This window comes from Macrobrachium nipponense, chromosome 2 (assembly GCF_015104395.2).
Source record: "Macrobrachium nipponense isolate FS-2020 chromosome 2, ASM1510439v2, whole genome shotgun sequence".
NCBI lineage: Eukaryota > Metazoa > Arthropoda > Malacostraca > Decapoda > Palaemonidae > Macrobrachium > Macrobrachium nipponense.
The window spans coordinates 63,193,917-63,221,027 of record NC_087201.1 but is presented as its reverse complement, the minus strand read 5'-3'; the positions used below and the strand labels follow the sequence as shown (position 1 = coordinate 63,221,027).

The window sequence follows — 27,111 nt, the reverse complement described above, 5'->3', positions numbered from 1 at the left end:
TAGCGCTAATGGTTTGACAGGTGATCCCTCTACTCCCGCCCTCTACCGGGTACCGGGAACCATTCCAACAATAAATCAGAAGTTTCATGCCTACCTGTCCATATGAGGGGAGGAGGGCGGGCTTCGTTATGTAACCACCGGGTAAGTATAAGTGAAACTTTATATTATTATAAAAATGTCATTTTCACTTATATAACTTACCCGGTGGTTACATATAGCTGATTGACACATTTAGGTGGTGGGACAATGGCAGCTAAAATAACTGTTGGAATTATCCGAAGATATAGGTTCCTTACCTTTAAAGACCGCTGACTCAGTGGTTACTGCCTCTGTAGTCTGCTGGCCTTTATTGTACCGACAGGATATATGGATCCGTGCGTCGGACACAATAATAAGTACTTGCCGTTGAGGACGTGACCGTAACGGACAAGACTATATGCCCCTGCTCAGGGCGCAGTACAAATCACCACAAAATACAATGAAAAACGAGGGATCACCACAACCGTTTAAGAAATACACCAGACATTAAAAGACTGAAAGTTACTCAAAAAACTCCCTGTATCTTCAGACAACCTTAAAAATACAAAAACATAATCAAGGAGAAAAGTTAGTGAGGATGGGATACATCCTTCTCTCCTCACCCAATACCGTGTCAGTCACAATGAATGGCCCCAATGTACTGCAATTTTCATATGTGGTTTGCAAATCTGTCAGATAATGAGATGCGAAGACAGAATTGCTTCTCCAATATGTAGATTTAATAATGTCTTTCAAAGACAGATTACGTCTAAAGGCCATAGACGTAGACACTGCTCTAATTTCATGAGCTTTGACTTTAACACTTTGATATCTGAGTCCTGACATTGTCCGTGTGCCTCAGAAATCAAACTCCTTAAAAAGAAGGAGCGCGCATTTTTAGAAAGAGGACGAGAAGGATCTTTCACTGAACACCACAGGTTATCACTCTTACCTCTTATACCTTTGGTCCTTTGCACATAATGTCTAAGTGCTCTCACTGGACAGAGAAGACATTCAGGCTCATTAGGCCCCACTAACTCCGAAATGTTCTTTATAGAGAAAGAACGAGGGATTTTCATTCTTAGCCAAAAACCCCAGCATTGATGAGCAAATGGCATTGCCCTTAGCGAATCCAACTCTCTTATCAATAGCATGCAGCTCACTGATTCTTCTAGCTGATGCTAAAGCACAAAGAAAAAGGGTCTTCCTGGTCAGATCTCTAAAAGAACTAGAGGAGATCGGTTCGAATCTATCTGACATCAGCCATTTAAGAACTACATCCAGGTTCCAAGCTACTGTTCTTGACTCCTTTGTCTTGGTCGTATCAAAGGAACGAATCAGGTCTGAGAGGTCTTGATTATTAGAAATGTCTAATCCTCGATGTCTGAACACAGAAGACAACATAGCTCTATAACCCCTAATCGTCTGGGTAGAAAGCTTCTTCTTCTCACGAAGAAAAAGAAGGAAGTTAGCTAACTGAGCTATAGAGGTCTTAGAAGACGAAATTCCTTCTTCTTTGCACCAAGCTCTGAATTGGACCCACTTAGCTTGGTACACTCGATCAGAGGATTCTCTTCTGGGTCTAGCAATAGCCCTTGAAGCTCTCTTTGAAAATCCTCTCTTTCTGAGGAGATGCTCGACAGTCTGAAGGCGACTATCGAAGAGCGGACAAGTTGTGATGGAACCTCAGAAAGTGGGGCTGTCTGAGTAGATCCTTCCTTAACGGTAACTCTCTCGGACAGTCCGTCAACAGCAGTAGTAGATCCGGAAACCATTCCCTGGCCGGCCAAAAGGGGGCTATCAGAGTCATCCTGACGTTCTGATGACCTCTGAACTTTGCCAGAACTAATCTTAGCATTTTGAAAGGTGGAAAGGCATACAGATCCAGATTTGACCAGTCCAGAAGCATGGCATCCACTGTAAACGCCTCCTCGTCTGGAACTGGGGAGCAATACAGTGGTAGACGAGCTGTCTTGTTGTGGCGAAGAGATCCAACTGAGGACATCCCCAAATCCCCCAAAGCTTCTTGCATATTTGAGGATGTAATGTCCACTCTGTGGAGAGGACTTGTCCTCTCCTGCTGAGAATGTCTGCCTTTACATTCTTCGAGCCTTGAATAAATCTTGTGCTCAAGACAACCTTGTTCTCTTTCGCCCAAATGAGTAGGTCTCTCGCCGCCTCGCACAGAGAGAACGAGTGTGTCCCCCCCTGTTTTTTTATGTAAGAGAGAGCCGTGGTGTTGTCTGCTTGAACCAGCACTACTTTCCCTCTTACCTCTGTCTTGAAGTGCATTAGAGCCAAATGAATCGCCTTCAACTCTTTTAGATTTATGTGCCAGCTTTTCTGATGAATCTGCCAAAGACCCGACACTTCCTTTCTCCCCAGAGTAGCTCCCCACCCTTTGTCCGATGCGTCTGACAAAAGAGTAAGGTTGGGGCTCAACTGGCTTAGAGACAAGCCTTCCTCTAGCCTTCCTTCTGATTTCCACCAAAGTAGGTCCTGTTTTGATTCCTTCCGAGATGGGGAACACGAAGGAGTCTGGGAACTTCTTCCTTTGCCACTTCTGCTTCAAGTAAAATTGAAGTGGTCTCATGTTGAGCCTGCCCAGACTTACAAATTGCTCTATTGAAGCCAAGGTTCCTAAAAGGCTCATCCACTGATTCGCCGAGCAAGTTTGTCTGACGAGAAATTCGTCTATTTTGTTCAGGCAAGAGTTGATCCTTTGGCGAGACGGAAAAGCCTGAAAAAGAACTGAATTCAGTCTCACTCCTAAATAAACTATCTCCTGAGAAGGAGTGAGACATGACTTTTCTTTGTTTACTAACAAACCTAGGCTTTCCGTCATCCTTAGTCTTTTGTAGGTCCTCCACACACTTCTGTCTGGACCTTGCCCTGAGAAGCCAATCGTCTAGATACATGGATATTCGTATCCCGTTCTAGATGAAGCCACTTTGCTACTGACGACAGAAACTCTGGTGAACACTTGTGGAGCTGTCGACAGGCCGAAGCAGAGGGCCCTGAACTGATAAATGCGGCCCTGGAACACGAATCTCAGGAATCTTCTCGATTCCGAATGAATCGGAATATGAAAATAAGCGTCCCGAAGGTCTATGGAAACCATCCAATCTCCAGGATGAAGAGCTGCTAATACCGATTGGGTCGTTTCCATAGAAAACTTCGTCTTCAGGACAAAGACGTTCAGGGCACTGACGTCCAACACCGGTCTCCCCCAACCCCCCGTGGCCTTCTTTACCAGGAAAAGGCGATTGTAAATAAAATCCTGGTTCCTGCGGAGAGTCCACTAACTCTATGGCCCTCTTTGCCAGTAAGGCGAGAACTTCTTGATGGAGGGCAGCAAATTTCGGAGTTCTCCGAGTAGGCTGACAAATTCACAGGAAATTCTGTGAGAGGGGGGTGCTTGATGAACGGAATGGTGTATCCTTCCTTCAGGACCTGGACCGTCCAAGGATCCGCTCCGAGATGAAACCAGGTCTGCCAGAAAAGGTGTAATCTGGCTCCTACTGCTGGTGTGGAGGACTACGGGCCTACTTTTGATGGAAGAGGGAGTGGTTTTAGAAGAGGCTCTACCTCTCCCACGAAACCTGGAGGAAGATCGAACGGGAGCTCTCCCTCGAAATGGTTTAGGAGCTTCCGTGGAGGGAGCACTCCGAGAAGCAGAAAGAACCGGAGCTATCTTCCTGGGCTTCTTCACTGACTGTGTTAAAAAGATCCTGGGTCGCTTTCTGTGTTAAAGATTGAGCGATCTCGCTCACAATCTCTTGCGGAAATAGGTGTTTCTTGTCCAAAGGAGAGAAGAGCAAGGCAGACTTCTGGTTCGATGAAACCCCTTTCGACAAGAAGGAGCACCAAAGCTGTCTCTTCTTCAACACTCCAGAGGCGAAAATGGCAGCGAGCTCCGAAGCTCCATCACAGATGCCTTTATCGATACAATCCAGTACCGAGGCAAAATCCTTCAACTGCTCCTCCGAAAGTCCAAATGACTTGACTTTCCTGGCCAGCGAAGCAATGGACCAATCCAGGAAGCTAACAACTTCGAAAACACGGAAAACACTCTTGCAAAGATGCTCCAGTTCATTTGTTGAAAAGAAAATCTTAGCAGTATTAAGGGCTGCTCTGCGGAAGAGTCCACGAGACTAGAAAAGTCTCCCTGAGCGGAGGCAGTCACACCCAGGGAAAAAACTTCTCCAGTGTCATACCAGACACGGCTCCTTGACGAAAGTCTCGAAGGGGGAAGAAGACAAAAAACATTTTTTCCCTGTTCCCTCTTCTCCAAAAGCCAAGCGTTACTTTCTTGATAGCTTTCTTAGCCGAAATCGAGAGGACGAGACGCGTGAACGAGGACGAGGAGTCAGGCTTACTGTCCTTTTTCCACTGCGAACTAGGAGAAACTGGAACGGAAGGCGCAAAAGAATCTCCAAAGTTGTCAACGAAGGATCGTAAAAGGAGTTTATACCCCGACAAATGCTTGTCTTTTTCTGTAAGTCCTTCTCTTTCTTTCCTCCAAATCCGAAGCTTCCTTCGACGAAACTGGCGAACATTCCATCGGAAGAGGAATCCTGTTCGGCGAAGTCGCACCCTGACGCGTCCGAGGAGGGTGTGAGAAAGCAGGAGAAGACGTCTGAGCCTGTACTGAGACGTATCCGGGCGGCTGAGCTGGCGGCTGCGTTGGCGGCTGAGCTGGCGGCCGCGCTGGCGCTCGAGCGAGAGCCTGACGTGGCGCCATAGACGGAGTCAGGAAAGGAGTCCGACCAGGCGCCTGAAGTGGCGTCTGAAGAGGAGTCACATGGAGAGTCTGAGCCTGAAGAGGCGACTGCAAAGGAGCCTGCGAAGAGGACTGCACAGTAGTCTGCGGAAGATGTAAGGCGGTCGGGAGCGCATTCGGGGACGAAAGAGACTTGCCAAAAAGCTCCAAGATACTGCCTAACTTGGCATTCATCTGTTCAAACACCGAAGGTTGAGGATCCACCGACGTAGAAGGCGCGGGAGGTGTAGAAGGATGATCCACAAACACGTCTGGAGCCGCAGGAGTTATCGCTTGAGGAGGCTCTGAGAAGCTCTGAAGGAGTGTGCGTGTTCGGCTTCTCCACTTCTATGAGAGAAGGGCGATAAATCGAAACCGCCGGAGAAAAAGCTTCAGGCTCCTCCCAAAAACTACAAGAAGGTTCGGCAGCCGCCACCTTCTTGGGAACCGCAGCAGGCGAAACATCGCGCGACCTTTTCAGCGGTCTAGAAGTCTTATTACGCCAACCTCTATAAGAGGAAACATCTGAACTAGAGTCACTTGACGAAAAACACTTCCTCGCAACACCTTTCCAATGGTGAGCGACAGCATCCTGGGATACGGCTACAGGATTGCTTGAGGGGGCGGCTGCTCGGGAGCAGGTCCCGCTCGCCTCCCTTCGGTTTTCGGCATGCCTCCTCCCAGGATCTGGGGAGTTTGAACAGGGGCCTAGACCTAGGAGAACGAACGGGCCGAACACCACCTCCTCCACTACACTTGCACTAAGTAATTTATCACACTTAACTACCACTTCTTGCACTGTCTCACCCATTTTCTGCATAGTGGTGAGGAAAGAGACAAATTTCGAGTCCATATCGGCTCGTAATACTGACCGGGAATCGGGAGATACAGAATTCGAGGGCAGGAGCAACCACTACGGGGTTAATAGGAACAGGATTAATAGAATTCAGAGGAATATCCTGGCTACTCACTAACTTATAAGAAGATCTCTGTGAAGCCTTTCTGATTCTATCTTTTTCTAACTTTCTCATATACTTTCCCAGTGCCTTCCACTCCTGAGATGTTAGAGACTTACATTCTTCACACGTATTCTCAAAAGAACATTCACGTCCCTACAACTACACAAGTAGAATGAGGAATCAAGTGAAGCTTTAAGAAAGTCTAGTCTTACACCCACCCACTACTACACACCCTATATACTGAACAGAGCCGGTGTCAGACATCGTGAAGAATTCAAAATAATTCCTAAAAAAGGACAACAATATCAAAACAAACCAAAAATAACTATGCGCTAGCAAAAGATCAGTAAACTCAAGGTACATCACCAAAAGGAGAAAACCAAGATGATCAATTCCAAATTCCAACCAGCAGAGGAACCGTGTTACCGGTTCCGACGGCAGGAAACTTCTGATTTATTGTTGGAATGGTTCCCGGTACCCGGTAGAGGGCGGGAGTAGAGGGATCACCTGTCAAACCATTAGCGCTACCGCGAATTTCAAATTCTGCCGTGACGTCAGGAGACGACAGCTATATGTAACCACCGGGTAAGTTATATAAGTGAAACAGCTTTTTTTTATGTCCGCGCATTACGAATTCATGCATCATATTGTGATAATATTTTCTCTGTGTTGCTTTGATCGTTTTACAATTTGTTACATACCAAAATCATTGCAAGTTATTGTACAATACAACAAAAAAATAATTAACTCATTAGCTTTAACCGGTTTGCTCACAGCATGATTTATATACAATTAAATATGAAATTTTTTTTTGCTCTGTCATATATTCCAATATTTATATATGATAATGATAATTTTTTCATTTCTGATGGTTGCATACTAAACTTCAGGCAATGACAAAAAAAGGAGCCAAAAATGAACTCTTAATCTTGAAAATTAAGCGTGCTGTGATTTTTTGAAAAAAAAAAAAAATTCCGCTTTGGCGCTCACTCGCGAACGCCACCGGCATACAAGAGACACTTTCGGAAATACCGGCTTGGCATTTAAGGGTTAACCAACATTAAACTAAGACTGCCAACTTACTTTAACTGATAATTCAAAGTATGCTACTTTTACTCTTCCTCCCTTCTAGCCCTGTTTGTTACGTGATTTACTACCAATGCAACCATTACAGTCTTAAAAATACAGGCATTCTATAAAATGTCCTACACAATATAAGAAACCATAATATAACATTTACACAAACTGAAGATATTGCATAACTCTACAATCAACATTTACTGATAGAAATTCAAATGAAATGCATAACTCAATTCATGCATATGATATGATTTACAATGGCAAAGGGGTATTTATAGAAACACAAAAATAACTACAACAGTATAATCATTGCACCTTCATAAGGTTGAAGCATCAGAGAAGTCACAAAGCCTTTTTTTCTCGAAGGACATGCAGGTACACCACCAATATTTTGGCAACAAATTAGTTAACTGGGTAGCCAAACCTGTTGCTACACTTCCAGTGCTGTTATTGTTTGTACTGCGTAATGCTATGAGTGATCCCATATTTTAAATAAATATTGGGTACTTTGCATTCATGTAACTCTCATAAAAATTGTGGATGTGTTGTGAACACAAAACCATATCAAGGCATCAAAAGGTGAAACTGCTGTAAGCTGAGCTGTGGTATTTTGGTGCAGAAAGTGTATGACATGTATGCATTTTATTAGTTTGTCAACTGTTTTCAATAGAGGCAGTCCACAATTGTCGGTGGACTCGGTTATCAGCGATCCGGTTTTATGGCGCTAGAAAATTGGGGATTTCTGGTGCCATAACAAGCAGAGTTCTGGTTATTGGCGCCTTATAGAGTTATGGTGCCATAACATACCTGACAGAGGCACCATTAGCACCATTATGGCGCCATAAATTGCTGTGTTTCGGTTAATGGCAGTTTTCGCTTACCGGCACACCACTGGGAATGGAACCCCTGCTGATAACCGACGACTGCTTGTATACAAAAGCAAAATGACATAGTACTACTGAAATTCTTACTTCAAAGGTTTGAAAATCAATGCAAATTTGGTGCATAAAATGAGTGCCTAAGGTAACAAACATTAAGAATCATAAAAAATATTTTACTGAAACTTCCACTGTATGTCTATTGATATATGTTCTGCTTGTGCAGCTTGTTTGCTTGTACTTATGTGAGATTGTTTACTGATCTGGTTTGATTATGTAATTCTCTCTTCTCTCTCTCTCTCTCTCTCTCTCTCCTCTCTCTCTCTCTCTCTCTCTCTCTCTCTCTCTCTCTCTCTCTCTCTCTCTCTCTCTCTCTCTCAACATTTTTATAAAAAGCTGTGTACAGTATTAAAATGTAGCAAGTCTATAGCAGTTAAAAGTTTATATCTGTGTATATATGTATGCCAGTGCTTTCTTTGCAACCAGCTATATGTGAGTAGCAGAATGTTTAGAAAAAAGTATTAATGTACATAACACCAATATAAATGAAATGCAACCATACATACAGACATAACTTGAACAACACTAGAACCATAAACATAAACATTTCTACAGTATACAGGGAAAAAAAACTGTGCAACACTCTTATATAAAACTAATAGGCAGCCCCCGGTTAACAGCGCAATTGCCTAGCGGCGAATCAGTTTTACGGCTGTCATAAAAAATATTCATTAAAAAATAAGGTATTTCAAGGTATTTTTACGGCACAATTTTTGGTTAACAATGCCGCTAGCGCCGTTATGTCTAACAAGTGCATACATTTGTAGAAAAACCGTTCAGACCATAAAGTTTATGCAAATGATATTAAAAAATTTGAATGAGAGTTATTGCATAGGTAGTATTAGGGTAACCCAGTATATGCCTCTGATGCTGTTCTATGACGAAAATATAGAGTTAAATAAGCGCAAATTTAGCAATGGATGTGTCGATTTATAAATGTTCATGCTTTTATGTTTCAAATGTGTATGAAAATGTATTACGTATAGGGTATTTTTATTTATGCACATAGTATATATGATACAAAATCAGCTTTTGAAACTGCCCTCCAGGAATCAAAGAGGACGTTTTTTTCATGTTTGTTCTTGTGAGCCACCGCCTGCTGCTCTTCCGAAAATATAGTTAAAAAAAAGTGCAAATTTAGCAATCGATGTGTCAATTTATAAATTTTCATGCTTTTTATGTTTAAAATGTGTATGAAAATGTATTATGTATAAGGTATTTTTATTTCTGTGCATAAATGATACAAAAGCAGGTTTTGAAACTGCCCTCTATAGTATCAGAGGATGTTTTTTCATGTTTGTTCTTGTCCTGCCGCACCTCCGAAAATATACAGTTCAAAAAGTGTAAATTTAGTGATCACTGTGTCAATTTTATAAATGGTGTATGAAAATGTATTAAGTGTAGGGCATTTTTATTTTTGTACATAAATATGATACAAATTACGGCAGCTTTTGAAGTGCCTTCTACGTATTAGAGTATTATTTTTTCATGTTCGTTCTTGTCCGCCACTGTTCCGAAAAATGCATTACAAAGACTTCACGTATATTTTATTAATTTGGGAGCTAATTATAACTCATTTTGTTAATAAAACTTCAGCTTTTTGTTATAAGACTTCATATTTACAATGTGTATGAAAAATGTATTGCAGGGTATTTAAAAAAATTTTTTTTTACATAAATATAATATGATACAGTGGCAGTGCGCATTTCCATTTGAAGTCTTTATAACAGCCCTTCACATGAAGCCAATAGGTTGTTCAGTCGCACTAGAATAACAATATTTTAATTTATTTCATTGAATCATGTTTTTATAAAAAATTATATTTACAATTGTTGCATAAATTGATTTTAAAAGAAAAAAATTGCGTATACATTCGATTTTGCAACACTGCAATTTGTTTGTTTTTCCATGTTACAGAAGTACAAAATATAACTGTGCAACTCGGTCAATTTTTTGCTTTGTTATGTGAGCAAAAAATTGAGGTATGACAGTATGAGCTCTAGATGCCGCAGCTACGTAGATGGTAGTGACAAAAATTAAGATAAGCACAGAGGAAAAAGTAAATAGGCATCTTTTCCATAAAAAAATCTTGTAAAAAGTTGTACATTACTTCACTGTATCCAATAATATTGTATGTATTCTCATATTATTGTATTATAAAATACTACAGTAAATCTAAGCCAGTATTCCATGGAAGGGCCTATGTTTTGCTTTGGAAACCAGCTGATGGCAAATACTACAAGTTTGTTTTGCCATACTTAACACAATTCAGAGCAAATTTTCTTGCTTTTAGTTAGCATAAACGAATATCTAGATACTTGACTTATATGTGACAAGGTTATTTTTCCTTATAGTACAACATGTTTTTAGGAGGAAAAATTACTTGAATATGTCTCCTTGTGATTGTGAACTAATTTTTTTTCGTTAACAGATTACATTGGCGGCATGTTTATTGAGTAAAACAACAAGTGATTCCGTTTGCAGTTTTCCTTTATATCATCGTAATACGAACTTTACGTTATTTATCTTTTATTGGCGTGAAACCAACAGTCAAATGTGTCCTTTCAAGCACAGTAGTTTTGAATAAAATTATTTTATCTCAATTTTATCTACGATTGTCTTTGATGGCATACGTTTACTGGAGTTTTATCCTTGTTACCGATGCACGATAATGGTCATTAGCAGCTTGAACAGATTTCTTAGCTTCAGGTATAACTAGGTTTAAATTTAACAGTATATTTCCCTATTGATCTTTGATCTATAGCAAATAAAGTTATTACATTAAGATATCTCAGTCCTATTCTACATAATGTCATTATGACTATGGTAATCGTGTACTATAGTATGATGATTGACATACAAGCCAAACGGATGTTGTTATCCAATTCGATTGAACTTAAAAGAAATTGTTTCTTGTTTGGTTGTTCATGGCTGTACACATTTACACGAGTATAACGATAAAACCATACTTTCATCATTCTCTTTTGCTCTTTTTGAACTTATGTAACTAGAAGATGGGATAAAGTTAGGCTATTGTAATTTGGTCTCTCACAAAATCGGATTATTGTGAGACGAATTATTGTAACTTGAAAACTACAGCTACCTGTACACTGTATAAAACCTTATTATATCTTTACATACTCTAGACACCCAAAGGATTAAAGCTAGGCTTTTTTTCACTTGACAGTATTTATAATACTATAATGTACTGTACATAGCTACTGTACAGTAAATTCTATAGTACTATACTGCATAAATATAATTTTACTTATTACGCCATTGCGGGATTACAGCGTCGTTTGACTGGTCTATGGTACTGTTAACTGGTCTGGTATTCTGAAAGAAGGTATGCGGCAGCCTTTAGACTTAAAAATCTCTTAAAGTCGAAAATTGCTTGGCGTTGGCACGGCAGTCTGGAACGGAACCCCTGCTGCTAACCGAGGGCCACCTGTACGTATTTTCCTAATCATTCTCCTGATATTGTTCTTTACAACTTATTTGTAATGCATTATTTTACTCAAATTGCAATATACACTATAGAATTCTTCATATCAGGAAAGTAACAAGAAGAATAGTAAAGTCTTCAGGGAAGAGGTAAATAAAAATCTGGTACATACGTACTTGAAAAATTTGCACTCCACTCTGAATATTTTGAATCATTATGTAGTTTCTCTAAATGTAATTTTCTTCTGAGCTATCCCAAAATCTAGTAATAATATCTAAAAATAATGTGGATTTACTGTAATGTTAAAGTTATTTTATTCTGAAACTGAATCTGCCATTCTTTGTTCTGTAGGTAAAAGTTGTGTTATTTAATTTGCTACATGTGATCACCATGGTCTGGCAAAGCAATGATCTGCCAACGCTTTAGGCCCAAAGATGCCAGGTAATTGGTGGTATACCTGCAAATAGTAAAATATATCTTCTAATTAAGTTACCACTATCGCAAACGCTTAAAACCCTGTGACAACTTCTGTAACAGATGTGCACATTTGTAAGGCAGGCCCCGGTTATTGGCAGACTCGATTAATGGTGATTATGTTTAATGGCATTTATCTGGCGCCATAAAATCGGGAATTTATGGCACCATAACACATCGCGTTTTGGCTATCGGTGCCATAAGGTGCCAATAATAGAGTTATCGCACCATAATATACCGAACAGAGGTGCCATTAACCGGATTATATTGGTGCCATAAGCGCCATAAATCACCGAGTTTCGGTTAATGGCTGTTTTTGCTTATCAACACCATGCTGATGACTGGGGACTGCCTGTATTTGTTCAATGTAACCCTATTATTATGAGATGCTTCTCATCACATTTTTCTTTTTCATTCAAACCCTTTCATTGATTATATTTGATTCTAAGTTGCCTAATTTTAGTTTCTGTTTTTTGGTGTTTTGGGGTTGGTGGAATTCTTCTTATGTTGGTCTCCTGCCAAGATATTTCTTAGTGAGCATAATAACTTGACTATTTTCTGTCTTAGTTATCAATTCAATCAGGCTTTTTCTTTAACAAGACTTTCCAATGAAATCCGACTTTCCAATGAAATCCGGTTTCATAAGCAGCTGTTGAAATTTTATTTTGTTATTTTTTCAAACCTCTGTGCTAAAATTATATCTTTGCATATGGTAAAATTTTACCATATTCGTTTTTCATGTATTCTTAGAGAAAATTTAAAGTAATTTCATACTCATTTGTTAGTTTTAATTTTTTTACTCTTAGAATCCATGCAAAGATGCAGGCTGTAATCAGTAAATGTTAGCTGTGTGTGCGTGTGTGAGTGTGATGTGTGTGTGTGTGTGTGTGTGTGTGTGAGTGTGTGTATTGCCATTTTGACTTAACTCTGGTTATTGTTTGTTTGATCAACTCTTGGCTATGCCACAACACAAGCAACAAGAACTCACAAAAGCCTCCTGGTTCATTTCAAGAGCAATGACTCTGGACTGCAGAAATATTAAATATGAGCTTTCAGATCCTGTCATCAGTATGGTCTCTATGCTGATGTTTGCAAGGCTATTTGGCAGTTGCAGGGAACTCATACTGTGGGCCTGCTTCCATAAGCACCCAGATTCAACAATATGGGAAACAGATCCGATGTTTCAAGCATGGCCAAGAATACAAGTACAGGCAGTCTCCAGTTATTGGCGATCCGGTTTTATGGGCTAGTCTAGCACAATAAAATTGGCAATTTATGGCACCCTAATGGGACGAGTTCCGGATATCAGTGCCATAAGGTCCATAAGGGTTTTTATGGTGCGTCATAAGGGTGCTTATGGCACCGATAACCGGTTACCAGCGCCATAAGCGCCATTATGGCATCATCAATCACCGATAACCGGGGACTGCCTGTATACACATTTGGGCTGCCTTTGCTAGCTTGAAGATTCTCATAACTCCCTTTTGGCCCAAAAAAGATTTTCCTGGATGCCTCTGGATCTAATATTAGACAATCAAAGATCCATGCCTATGTGAGACAGGTTGAGTTACTCTGTCTCCATAAATTCACAAACTAGTTGAGACTCCCTTTTGCTTCATGCATGAAGGTTATCCAGCATCATCAGAGAAAGATTTTGGAGAGAGCAACTACAACAATTGCTTTCACAAAAGAATGTGAGCCAAATTTGCTGTCACATGTAATGAGAAAAGTAGGTTTGCTCTTGATATGACTATTCCATCCATAGTAGACTTCTTTCTGACATCAGAAAACCTTCTTTTTATACTAATCAGGGGGACCTATTGGCCCTCTACCATATCCTCTGAAATCAAGATGAGGACATCAGTAATGATAAGAACATTACTGAACTGATGCATTACTTTAGTAAACAAATTCCAAGACCAAAATAACCTTCTGGTTGGGAATAAGTAAAGTTGCTGAAATGGTTAAACAGGAGGCCAGATGAGCTTCTGAGGGTGATTTTCCTTCTAGATTTAACCCTGAAAACAGGAGTAAGATAACGTAAGCCTTGGTGAAGAGAGCCCACAAGCTACAGGCTTTGTCATACACATTAAAAATCTATCTTCTGGAGGTTTGTCTTGTGTTTCAGACTGTGGCTAAACTCAGCAAGCAGGTACAAGAGATTGTGCAAACTTACCATTTACCATTCCGGCTTTGAATGATAGTCAAGAAAGGTACTGTTATGCTAAGTATGTGCTCTGAAGATGTATTTGCAATGAGCAAAGGTTTTTGTACTCGCATCTAATATTTCCTTAAAAACCACAAGCATTTGAAAGTATGCAGTCACCATCTGGTTTCAAAAAGTTATTCTGAGGGTATATTCTGAAACTTCAGAAGCATATCTTATATTGAGGTTTATGGCACATGAATTCTAAACTACATTTAGTTTAATGACAGTCAAGTACAAACTCGACATGAAAGCCACTGTTATGACAGGAACCTGGAGATGTCCTTCAATGTTTAGTGATTTCTATCAGATACAAAACAGTGAATTTACAAGCATTTTGAAAGGAATTCTTCTTCATCTTATCATCTACCTTTTGGAACTATACATCTAGATATCTTACTGGCCTCTCATCATGCCCTTTACAGGAAAGTACTTGGGCATTTGGATCTTATTCCTCTGCTGGGAAAGCATCGCTACTTTTATTCCAAACAGTTCAAAGTTGTAAATAATCCCAAACTAATTATTAAAAAATAATTCTTCATCTACGGGGACTTTTTTTTATTGTAAACTACCTACTGCAGCAACTGGGACAGATAAGACAATCTTAATCCTCCCAGCCAAATGGTGATTTATGCATCTTATGATTAATAAGGCTACAATGAACAGTTTTTACTTTATTTTTCAATATAAAACCATTAATCACAAGGGTATTGACCTCTCTTCCCTCCATTCTTTTTTATATTTTTCCTTTAACACAGAAGAGTCAAGTTTGATATGAGGAGCAATGTAGGGGGGTCTTGTCATGTAAATTGGGAGATCTTTTTTTATCTGTTAGAGCAGGTTGGTGAAAGGTTTCTGATAATTAATGGATTTGCACTAAAAAATGTTTTGTATAATAATGTATTCTACTGCAGTAATAGATAGAGTATTTTTATGATTCATGGTAACAAGTGTAGACTTATTTCTTATAAAAAAAGGGCTTTCTCAGGCCTATTACTGAATATGATAGAGAAAAGAATGAAAGGTTAGTGCCACTAGGTAATACAAACTGATTTCTTCTAAACTTAAGAAGACAATGTGGTAGGTAATGAAATCTAATGACGCACACTCCCAACCCTGGCAAACTGCCATAAATAATAAAGTGTATCAGAATCTACAATGAGAAATGATATTGTTAAGATACAATAAAGTTTTGTACATACTTACCTGGCAGATATATACTTAGCTATAGACTCCGTCGTCCCCGACAGAAATTCGAATTTCGCGGCACACGCTGCAGGTAGGTCAGGTGATCTACCGCCCCTGCCGCTGGGTGGCAGGAATAGGAACGATTACCGTTCTAGAACCAGATTTTCTCTTCCACCTGTCTCCTGAGGGGAGGTTGGGTGGGCCATCAATCGTATATATCTGCCAGGTAAGTATGTACAAAACTTTATTGTATCTTAACAATATCATTTTTGTACATGGAACTTACCCAGCAGATATATACTTAGCTGATTGACACCCTTGGTGGTGGGAAAGAGACAACTATTTACTGAATAGACAGGTAAACAACATACGTTGTAGGTAATAAATAAATAAAAACCTTGGTTCCTACTTGATCAAGCGGAAGACTCCATGGCTAATGCCTAGGAATCTGCTTCGCCTCAAGAGCCTCAGCGAGGATGTGACCTATGGCTAAGAGTTCTTGTGGGTCTGTCGATGGGGTCTTATCCATTTACTCGACAGAGCCTCTTACATGACAATATGCCTATGCCTAGTGGCATAATTAAGGAGCACAACACCGATCCCGATCACCTGATCCTAACACGAGGGTTAGTGCTTAAGTTGAAAAGAGTTATCTACAAACTCCTTTCAAACAACCCAAAGAAAAAACACGACGTTAAATAAAATTTAACTCACTAGTAAGGATCAGTATCTGCTCCCTATCCCAGCAATGTATCCGCAGACACGTATCAACCAAGAGAGAAGGATCCCTCGAAGGTTATCTTGACATCCTTCGGATAATGGGAAGTTAAACAGAGTTGCATCTCCCGTATGTGACAGCTAATATGTCCTTATGACATATTGTTAGGGAAAGAACAAGAATTCGGAAAAGCTCGCACTTCATGCACTTTTAATTCTCAGCTGTTTGAAGGAATCATCAATGCACTTATCAAGTACTTAGGAGATCACAATGTCTCAAAGAAGGCCAGGGCGTTCTTTGATATAGATCTCTTCTGGGTGAAGCCTGGAGCCTGGCTAGCGCTTCGTGCCTGGCAGGCGCCTAGAGCCTGTCTAGCGCCTCGCGCCTGGCTGGAGCCTTGCGCCTGAAATGGCGCCTAGAGCCTGGCTGGAGCCTCGCGCCTAGATGGCGCCTTGCGCCTGGCTGGCGCCTCGCGCCTGGCTGGTGCCTGATTGGCTCCTCCTTCCTGGCTAGCGCCTCGCGCCTGGCTGGAGCATTGCGTCTGGCTGGTGCCTTGCGCCTGGAAGGCACCTGGAGCCTGGCAGAAGACTTCATGATTACTGTCTATGAGTCTGCATGCCTCAAGAGTTTCAGCGAGGTAGGGACCTATGACTGACAAACCCTTCTGGATTCATGTCAATGGGGGCTAGCCCGCTTACACGACAGAGCCTTCTCGGATCGTGCCAATGGGGGCTGACCCACTTACATGGCAGAGCCTTACCTGTATCATATCAATGGGGACTAGCCCTCTTACATGACAGAGCTTTAGGTTTCTCTTTACTGGAAGGAGCCTTGCGTCTGGATGGATCCTCAATCCTGACTGGAGCCTAGCCTTGAAGGAGCCTGGCACCTGGCTGGCTTCTAGAGCCTGGCTGGCTCCTAGAGCCTGGCTGGCTCCTAGAGCCTGGTTGGCTCCTAGAGCCTGGCTGGCTCCTAGAGCCTGGCTGGCTCCTAGAGCCTGGCTGGCTCCTAGAGCCTGGCTGGCTCCTAGAGCCTGGCTGGCTCCTAGAGCCTGGTTGGCTCCTAGAGCCTGGTTGGCTCCTAGAGCCTGGCTGGCTCCTAGAGCCTGGCTGGCTCCTAGAGCCTGGCTGGCGCCTCGCGCCTGGCTTGGCTCCTCCACACTTGCTGGAGCTTCGAGCTTGGAAGAGTCTCTAGGCTGTCTGGCAATGTCCACATCGGACACTCTTATATCTGTCCGATTTGTTCGCCTCTGGTGCATTTGCGCCAGGTTGGAGGCCCGCTCCTTCTCAGTATCCGACCATGACAGAGTTCCTTGGAACTGTCCGCCTCTGGCGTTTTTCGCCTGTATTGGCATTTGGCGCTTGGCTGGCGCTACATTGTCCGAGAGTCCTGAACAACCACATAGTTTATCAGGAGACTGGAGAAGGGTGGAAGAAATTCTTCCCCTTTGAGCTTTTGGCCCCTGGCAAGGGGAGGTGATTTTAGTCAGCTACACCCAGTAGACGACAGGATATCTAACAATACGAGAGAGAAGAGTCTTCCTCCGAGGAGGATCCTTCGTGAACACTTCTTTTGCTAACGAGATCTCTTCTTACATGTTGATGAGGTTCCTCGTTGCAGAATCTTCCCTATCCTTGCCCGAAGGAAGGGAAGGAGTCTGGAAGTCGAAGGAGACTCTGAGCTGAAATTGGGCGGAACCCTGATTTCTAGCTCTTATTGTATCTTCTGAATACCTTCTGGGAAGCATTTTGAGCCCTCATCGCACCCCGAAGACTCTGTAGGCAAACGTTTAAAACCATCTCTTCTTCTGTAGATGAAAATGTAAGTACCCTGCCTGGGCAACTAAACTTCTATCTGAAAGCGTTGCGTCAGGAATAGAGGGATTTATTTCTTTTGCCAGACATACTATGCTGGCAAGAACCCATTGCCGAGTCTCCATTGAATCTGATGCGAGATTCCAATGCACAAAAAATTCACTTGTCTTCTTGGTCGTTTAGGGCTAAGAGAAACAAAGAATTCCTTCATAAACTTCCTCAAAGAAGTTTGATGAGGAGCAGTTCCATTTTGTCGGAACACGGAATCTGTGGCCACAAAAAAAAATCCCATTCGAAGTACATGATATCCTACTCTTGTCGTATTGCGGTATCGTATAAGATCCCGAAGATCTTAATCCTCTGTTATCTCTAATTCCCTTTGTAGAGACAGAGTATGGCCTTTTACTGCGTTCTTTGATAGCAGATATATACATAGGTGATTCTTCCCTCTGAAAGTGAAGAAAAAAACCTCGCTATGTGGTTCACAGAGGTATCGGAAGAGGACAGTTTCCTCATTCCATCTAGCACGATCTGCAGCAATTCTATGTCTTAGCCATGACTATTGTCATTTACCTTGAAAAAACCTCTCATTCATGTCCACTTCTGGTCAGTCTGCACGCGGACAGACTCAGAGTGGAGAGGTTTTATAGGTCTATTTATAATAGATTCTGAAGAATATCCAGATACTCTTGGAAAAGCCTTACGAAACATGCTGTGAGAAGAACGTGACTTCTGTGAATCCAACCTCTCTAAGGCCAAAATGAGGCATACATCCTCTCTTCCTTTGACGCCCAGTTATCTTAATATCTGTTAAGAATTTATAACTAGGGGAAAAAAAAGGCTAAAGTTTATTCCCCTTCTTTAAATTTAAAGATGTCTTATATTGCTACCTCTCTTAGTTCGAGGAAAAAGAAGCAGTCTAAAGGAAGCCTGTTCGTCTTCTACCTTACAAAGAGATCTATGAAGAAGACTTTCCGCAGGTTCTCACAACTCTTTTCAATAAGTGTTAGACATACGTTAACAGTTATTATCTTCGATCGAGAAGGTTCTCACGGACATGCAAAATCTTGCATCGAACCTCTTAAGGATCGTTACGTTCCGTGTCTGTTCCCAAATAGGTTCTCTTTTGTTAACGCGAACAGGGGCGAAAAAAAGAGATTCTCGATGCTCTTTGCGATATGAGTGTGTCGTGGAATTGGCCTAAGTGATTAAAATAAATCATTTCATCATTCCTTGTAAGCGACCCCTTTTCGATTAAATGGGTAACGAAATCAGGAACGAATCTTGCCGTTACCGAGCCTGCTGTCCGAGAGGCTACTGGACTCTTAGGTTAATAACTCGCTAAAACGAGAAAATATCTTGGATGGTGCTTCTGGCGCGGCAGGCGCTTCTGGCGCAATTTGCGCCAGGCTGGCGCTTCCTTCTAGTTCTTTTTAGGTTATGTGCCATAACATCTATGCCTTTATGGTACCCGACATCCTTCACATGTTAATTCCGTTCTTAGTGGGAAAAAACTTTTATATGCGTAGTATAGTCCATTCAGGGAAACAACTTCTGCCACTAAGAGAATGTTTCCCATCCGACTCGCCCAACTTCTCTTGAGCAATATCCGAATTTAAAAAGGTTGTGTGCGTTTCTCGAAAGGATGAGAGAATTATATATATCGCGCGCTGCCGTATTAGAATCCTTTATAATACTGTCACATTGTGGTAAACAGCATTAATCTAGGAAAACCTTTGTAAGGATACTAGGAATTCTGTAGTTAACCTCGGTATGTGCATAAGACTTGACCATACCGTAGTCTTAAAGTGAATTCTCTACTACATTCATCTTCTCACTAAGCATGTACTCTAATAAGCCATGCTTTCGTAAGCATGAGAGCATTATACAATATAGAGTTCCGCTGCGTTAGAATCTTTTAAAAATGTTACCTACGGTAAACAGCATTGAAATGTTGTAATATCTTTCTTATTGAAAGCTTCTTAGCAAAAGGCAGACAATATTTTATTTATGTTTGCTTAACTATCCCCTCAATCAGAGGCTAAAACCACGATTGTAGGGGAGAGACACGGTTATTCATTCCATCCCGCAGGAGAGAGACATGTTACCGACCACTCATACGACACCTACATGATACTGCGTTGGTGTCTAAGCGATAGCAGTCTCGTTAGCCGACATGCCTTACTCTTCCAGAGTTGCCAGCTACTCCATTTAATAAAGGAATCTTATAAAATTATTATCGAACTTCAGGAAGTTCTTATAATGCGAAACAAGACTTCGATAAATCTAGAAGCTAAGTAGGTGTTGTCTTAACAATCCCTTTAAGCGTAGTCCTTCCTAGGAAATTCCTGGAAGGATACTGGTAACTGAGTTGCTCAGCAAAGAAGTAACTACGGTATGTGCTTATGATTTGCCGTATCGTATTCTCACACAGCAGATACTCTACTACCTTCTTTCCTGCCGAGGCAGATAGAGAAAGGATATTCTGGTGCCTGGATCCTTGCACCTAGCGCCTGGAATGTTCCGCGCGCCTGGAATGTTCCGCACGCTAGAAAGGAGACTCGCTCCTGGAACGTTCCGCTTGCGTGGAAGGTCCCGTGCGCCCTGACAGTTCCGAGCGCCTACTAGACCCCTTTTAGAAAGAGCCTCTTGCCCGGAAACGTTCAATGGAAGGATCGTTCTGATTGCCACTCTACTGTAAGGCTCCTTGCTCTAGCCGTCTGTTTTTCTGGCGCAATTTGCGCCAGGCTGGCGCTTCGTCTCTTTGAAGGCGCCTTGCGCCAAGAAAAATTTTCTAGAACGCGGCTCGCGCTAGTCTGTTAGCTGGAACGCGCCTCGCTGCTGGCTATAGGAACGTAGCTCACGCTAGCTTGCTGGAACGCGGCTTCCTGGCAGCGGCTGGCCTCAGTGTTCTCTTAGTTTTCAGAGAACGCGCTAGATCATCGCTCCAAACATACATTCTTCGTCTTTTCGGATGTAAGATGAAGAGACGCACTTTTTTAAGGATGCCTTATCAATGGCTATCCTTGGCAGTCTGGGACGTTCTACAGAACCTGCCGAGGGGACGCCTGACCGGTGGGGGTTCTCCCTAACCTTCCTGCGGCTGTCGACTTTCCTCCTCCTCCACTGGGTCTGGGAGTTTGGAAGAGGTCTAGGCCTGGAAGCGCTACGGAGCCGATCAGACGCACCCTCCACTGCACTGGGAACACTATATTCACTTCTTACCTTTTTAGAGCTCGCCTTTTGAGCTCCATCCATTTATCTTCAAATTTGCACATATGAATTTGTAGATTCTGTGGAGTAAGAAGGTGATGAGGATGCAACAACTACTAGAATTGTCAATACTCTAACTGCTCGTTAGTACGAGAGCTCTTAAAGCTTCTAAAGGAAGCGTATCTAGTTATATGCTTTCTGACTTCCTAAAGTAGGAAGTTAGATCTTATATTTCCTTCATCAAGTTCTAACACTTATACACGTATTAGTGAAAAAAAAAAATCAATATTTCCCTTATTGCAAAATATAAGTGTCTACCGAAAAATTCGGTAGTTTCACGTAATATATTTTTCGAAATTTCGAAGCCAAATTTATTAAAAAATTAATAAAAAAGCGTATGCCAAACCAAAGACCCAGTACTTCCCTGCAAAAGACAGCCCAGAAGGTCGATGGCGATGAAAAAAACGAAAATCAAGTCAGGAGGTAGCAACAACGTATGTTGACACTACCGCGACAGAGAAAATCTGGTTCTAGAACGGTAATCGTTCCTATTCCTGCCACCAGCGGCAGGGGCGGTAGATCACCTGACCTACCTGCAGCGTGTGCCGCGAAATTCGAATTTCTGTCGGGGACGACGGAGTCTATAGCTAAGTATATATCTGCTGGGTAAGTTCCATGTACAAAAATGAGGATTCAAGAATAAAAGTGCACATTAATTGAAGCCCAAAAATCCTGACATCTACTACATTACACTACCCTGAGTAATAAAGTTAAGGAGCCAAAAGTTCAAACTTCAATAAAAACTAATTGAACAAGGAAACTACACACACACATACACACAAGTACTGTGAATATAAGGAACCAAAAAAGACTCGTGGCTAATACAAACTAGAGAAACAGCAAAACTACTAACTAGAGAAACAGCAAAACTACTAAGTCATGAAAATTCAATACAATATGTGACCTAACTTGTATCTTGTTAAATTATAAAAATATGCTCTCAAAGATTTATTTTTCAATGAAAGTGCAAACAAATTTCACTGGATGGACAACACAGGCTTTATAACAACTATAATTCAGTGCAAGGTAACACCAAATAAAACATCAAATCCAATATAATTTAAATAAAAGACTTTTCAAACTCACCTTTGTCTCAGACATCCAAACTGGTCCAGATTGCTGTTTCTCAACGATCTCCTTTACTTTACGGAACCATGATTCAGGTTGTGTTAGACTAATAATAGCAGTAAACACATGTGACCACAGCTTTTCTAATTTAACACTTTGGTCAAACAGCTTTTTACTGCTCATCCTGCCCCTGTAATTCAATTTCATATATATACTAAGAATTTCACAAAAAAAGATTATGCTTACAGTGTAATTTCCAAAGAACAATGATGCTTAACATACAATTGCAGTATACATATAATTCATTCCAACAAATTTAGTCTGTTTAATAAATATATACATTCCTTTTTAATTGGGTTTACCATTTGTTCCTTATGATTAATAAGGGAATGTTAGTAAAATGCACTGACTGCTTTCAATAAAAAATTTTAAGTTTATATGAGAAGTTAGTGAAAGTGCAAATACAAGAATAATATAAAACTGAAAACTATAATGGCAACAATTACATCAGGATATAGATTAAACGAAAAAGGTATAAACACAATGCACCGTATTCTACAAATAAATAAGAAATTATTTAAAACACAAGCTGTAATCAAGATAGAGTAGTGTAATTTGAACAGTTTATCATGATATAACATTCGTTTCTTAACTCAGCCTTCATTCTTGATAAAATATTCTAGTTTTAAATAGTCTAAAAATGACTGACAACCTTCTTGCTAGTCTTATCTAAAAACATCTAATTTGAAAATATGAAAATTTTCCTAGGGTTGCAAAGAAAAGTATTTTTGCTTAACTTCCTATCTCTGAAATCACATATATAAGGTGACTTTATCATCTCAATAAACTTCAGAAGAAAAATGTAACAATTGCATGGTATTCTATGCAAAAAAAAGGATATCTAGGGAATATTCAAGCACCATAGAAAGGAATGGAATGAAATACATAGAATTTAGGCCAAAGACCAAACTCTGAGACTTATGACGTCATTCAACGCTGAAAGGGAAATTGACAGTGAGTAGGTTTGAAAGGCATGGAAATTCAGATGGAAGAGAGACAATGAACAGAGGTACAGGAAAAGGAATGAAAAGTGGTTGCAGCCAGGGGCTGAAGGGAATACCATAAAAAGAATTCATTGCATTATCTGACTGATTTTACATCTATTCTGTGGCTTTTTTTGCTGGCAATTGGGTTTTATTTACCACCCTTTTGCGTAGTTTCTGACATATCCTCTTAAAAATATTTTCTCACATTTACAAAGTACTCTTAATTTTCTAACCTTTAGCATCACTAACACCCCTTTCTCTATGCTTTTCTTCTTGAATGTTGAGGTGTTACACCAATTTCTAAACCTAATCTGCCTTATTAGTGATGGGTTACTGGAAAGTGATACAGCTGGCTCCAGTGCTTGGCACCCAACTCTTGCAACTGCCTTTGATCTGAATTTTCATCAGCAAAAATGTCAAGCAAAAGATATTTTCCATTGAAACATATGCTTTCAGTGGTATCACTCCTCTGATTAACTGGAATTTCATGAGGCAGGTTTTAAGCACTCCCACCACCAACTGTGTCTTCTAAAGGTCATGGAATATTCACCAAGGAGATATTTACTCATTTGTTAAGGCCTATCATACTGGGGTGTGTATGTCAGAAATTTAGGTCCTGACACTCCATTATAAATGTTAAGAGAGACAAAATAAGAAAACATTCACTACTGTGCTTGATGCCAGAGCCTCACAATGCAGATTTCTACCAGTACATGATGATGTAGAATGCATTTGCTCATTCAGTGTACAATGACACATTGACAAATTTCCTGCTATATTAATAACTTGACACCATAAAAACCTTGAAATGTGACCTGACCTCACCATAGTGTCAAGCTGATACCATGCGAAAGGGCTAAAAGTGCAAACTGTTAAGTGTCACTACACCTCCAAAATGTGAGGATGATGAATGAGGATTAATTCTCTTGAGGATGTTGACTTTTTTTGTGAACATAGCACCTACATAGAGTAAAAAGGTGCCATTGAGTAATAGTCATTAGAAGTTGAAAAAGTAGATTGGGATTCATAAACATAAGATTTTATCATCTAAGGTGGAAGAAAAAAGACTGGGACTCCCAAGTGTAAATTTTTATAATTTTATAAACTAAGGTTTATTAAACGAAAAAATATGCATACTGGCCAATAAATGTCCTTAAGAAGGAGGAAGATCTGCTCTGAAACATTATCATAAGCCCTAGAAATTACCTTTCTGAAAAAAATGCAAACTAATATCTACCACTGACTTCCTGAGGTGTCTTATCATGAAAAACAAGCAGGAATTGTAAAGTCTGAGCAAATGGCAGCACAGAACTCCAGCCTAAGACACCCCTACTGATGAGGTAAGTGGGGAAGAATGTTTTTTCAAGACATTCTCAGCAGTCAATAGTTCCTGAATCAGTTTAAAAGTCCTGTTTGGAAAAGTTCACATCACACACAACACACACACACACACACACACACACACACACACACACACACACACACACACACATATATATATATATATATATATATATATATATATATATATATGTGTGTGTATATATATATGTATGTATGTATGTATGTATGTGTATATATGTTTAATATCTATATATATATATATATATATTATATAATATATATATATATAGATATATATAGTATATATATATATATAGATAGATATATATGTATATATAATGGTATGTATGTATGTATGTATGTAAATGTATGTATGTATGTATGTATGTATGTGTATGTAGGAGTATATGGTATGTATGTATATATATATATATATATATATATATATATATATATATACTATATATATATAATATATATATATATATATATATATTACAGTTGAACCTTGGTTTTTGTACATAATCCGTTCCAGAACATCTCATGAAGTCTGAAATGTACGAAATCCGAAACAATAATATGCACCCGTAATGAATAATTACATAATGTGTTCCAGACACCTAAAAATATTAGCAAAAAATACATTTTATAGAGAATAAACAGTTTTAAGTACAGAAAGCATTCAGAAATAAATATAAATGACTAATGAAATGGATAAATAAACTTTCAACATCACTCTTACTTGTGGAAGATGGAGAGGAGGGAAGAGGGAGGAGGAGAGGTTATTGTTTGGAAGGAGAATCCCCTCCAGAAGGGCTTCAGGTATCTAGGACCTATCTGGGGTTAGTTCTCCTCTTTGGTTTTCACTGGCACTATCTGGGGTTACTTACCCTCTTCATTTTTTACTGGCACTAGGACCAGCTTGAGTGTCACTGGAACCCTGTCGTACAACAAAACTGTCCAGAGACATTTGTTTCTGCCGTCTCTTTAAAATTTGCTCAAATTGAAACAAGGCATTGTCATTAAACATGTTGGGGACATGGATTACAAGATCTTTGTTGGGACGGTAATTCTCCTAAAATTTTTTTACTTTACTCCACTTTGCAAACATGTCCTTAATTACTGAAGTTGACACAAATTGTATGCCTGCTTGCTTTTTTAGTTTTTCAAACCTCTAATGGCCTTAAATTCACCAACAGCAGCACTTCTTGTAGGCGTTTTCTTACTCAGATCGGCATGCCACATTCTTGCCTTTTCACACATTATCACCACCGACATTTTGTTGTGAGTTCTTTCTTCAATTTTACGTACAGTGTTTCTCACCTTTTTTACAGAAGGGCTAGCATTTGGAACTTCATTTGACCCTATGATGGCTTATTTAGTAGCTGGATTAGAATAAAATGCATAAGAATCCATAAAAAATACAAACACAAAAGCAGAATGGGTTGTGAGAGAACAAGGGATGCTTTGTTTGGACTCTTGGTATGGCGTTTCAGGGTGTATGAATTCCAAGGAAATGTACAAACACCAAGTCAAAATTTCATTGGAAAAAGTGGGCGAAAACCGAATTGTACAAAAACCAGGGTATACAAAATCCAAGGTTTGACTACTCTAGATTCAGATGGCAAGAGTTGTCAAGTGATAATATAAAGAGTGCATAGTCCCACAAAAAGCACTATCAAGCAACATTTGTTTATACCATTTCTGTGGCACACTTCCACAATGTCATCTCTTCTTCATTTTCTGAGGGTTGAAACATCGAGTCCAGGTGGTATGGGTTAAAGATTGCATGCTGCAAGGCCCATTCCTATTTCCCGCTACACTCGCCACAATTTATACTGACAAAACCCTCTGGCAGAAAAAAAATCAAGCAGGCAACAATACCATCACTTTCTTCTAACATCACTGCATGGCAACTTGCTACAGGTATATATCCACCTCTCCTAAGATGAAATGGTTAATTGCTGATTTATTACAACTCCAGTGTAAAGCCAAGCAATGGGGCCTTTTCAGTCACTGAGTACTTAGGATGAAATGGAGGCTTCTGCTTTCTTAAGGGTGTAGAAAAGTACTGAAGTATTATCAATGTTGAGCTTCTTAACTTTCTCATTGCACTCCTTGGCAGGCAATTCTTCTAGAAGGACGCTCTGAAATCAGACAAGCAGATGGAAGGGATGCTTTAGCACTGGTGGGCAACCCTTCTAAGAGAAGGTTACTCTGAATATAAACCTTGTTCTTCAACCTTGGATTGTGCCACAGCCATTGTATTGTGGCCTTCCATGGTTTTGGGGTTTGAGTTTCCTTATTTGAAGTTATAATCAGACATTTTTCCTCTCTTTTTTTAATTTAATTTTCCTGTTCTTTTTAAAAGTGTTTAGGACAGGCTGATGAGAAAGCAAAAGTTACTTGGTGGATTATCAGGAAAGTACCTTCTTCTTTACCTAATCTTTTTATTCTAAGCTTTTTATAATCTCTAAATCCATCCTCACTACCTTCTCTCAGTTGTGGCAAACCTGGTGAGTTTCTTATTTGCCTTACAAGATGTTCCAGCTCCACCTTGTCAACGAGTTGCTTCTGGCTCTTTTTTTCAATGATATATGGTCAGCTTTATTCACAGTTAGTGAAATTATTGGGAATAATGTAAATACTGTTGTATTTTTTTGTTTGCTGTTCAGCTGATTTTTCTATGTTCCTGTTTTGATGAATCAATATATCAATTTTTCTTCTAATCTTATATTGTTAAATCTAATTTTTTTGGGAGGCATTGAGCCAAACCCT

At 40.1% G+C, this 27,111-nt stretch overlaps 1 protein-coding gene across 18 annotated transcripts in view; it reads right to left on the bottom strand.

Moving 5' to 3' along the window:
- LOC135220649 (tight junction protein ZO-1-like) overlaps positions 1–27,111 on the bottom strand; it is a 702,643-nt gene that overhangs the window by 124,803 nt on the left and 550,729 nt on the right. For all 18 annotated transcript variants that reach the window (XR_010315743.1, XM_064257985.1, XM_064257979.1 and 15 more), the window contains one exon: positions 21,962–22,133. Coding sequence is in view for 17 of the 18 variants with exons in the window: in XM_064257985.1 (XP_064114055.1) it covers positions 21,962–22,133 (172 nt within the window). In the remaining variant the exon portion in view is untranslated. The remainder of the gene's footprint in view (positions 1–21,961; positions 22,134–27,111) is intronic.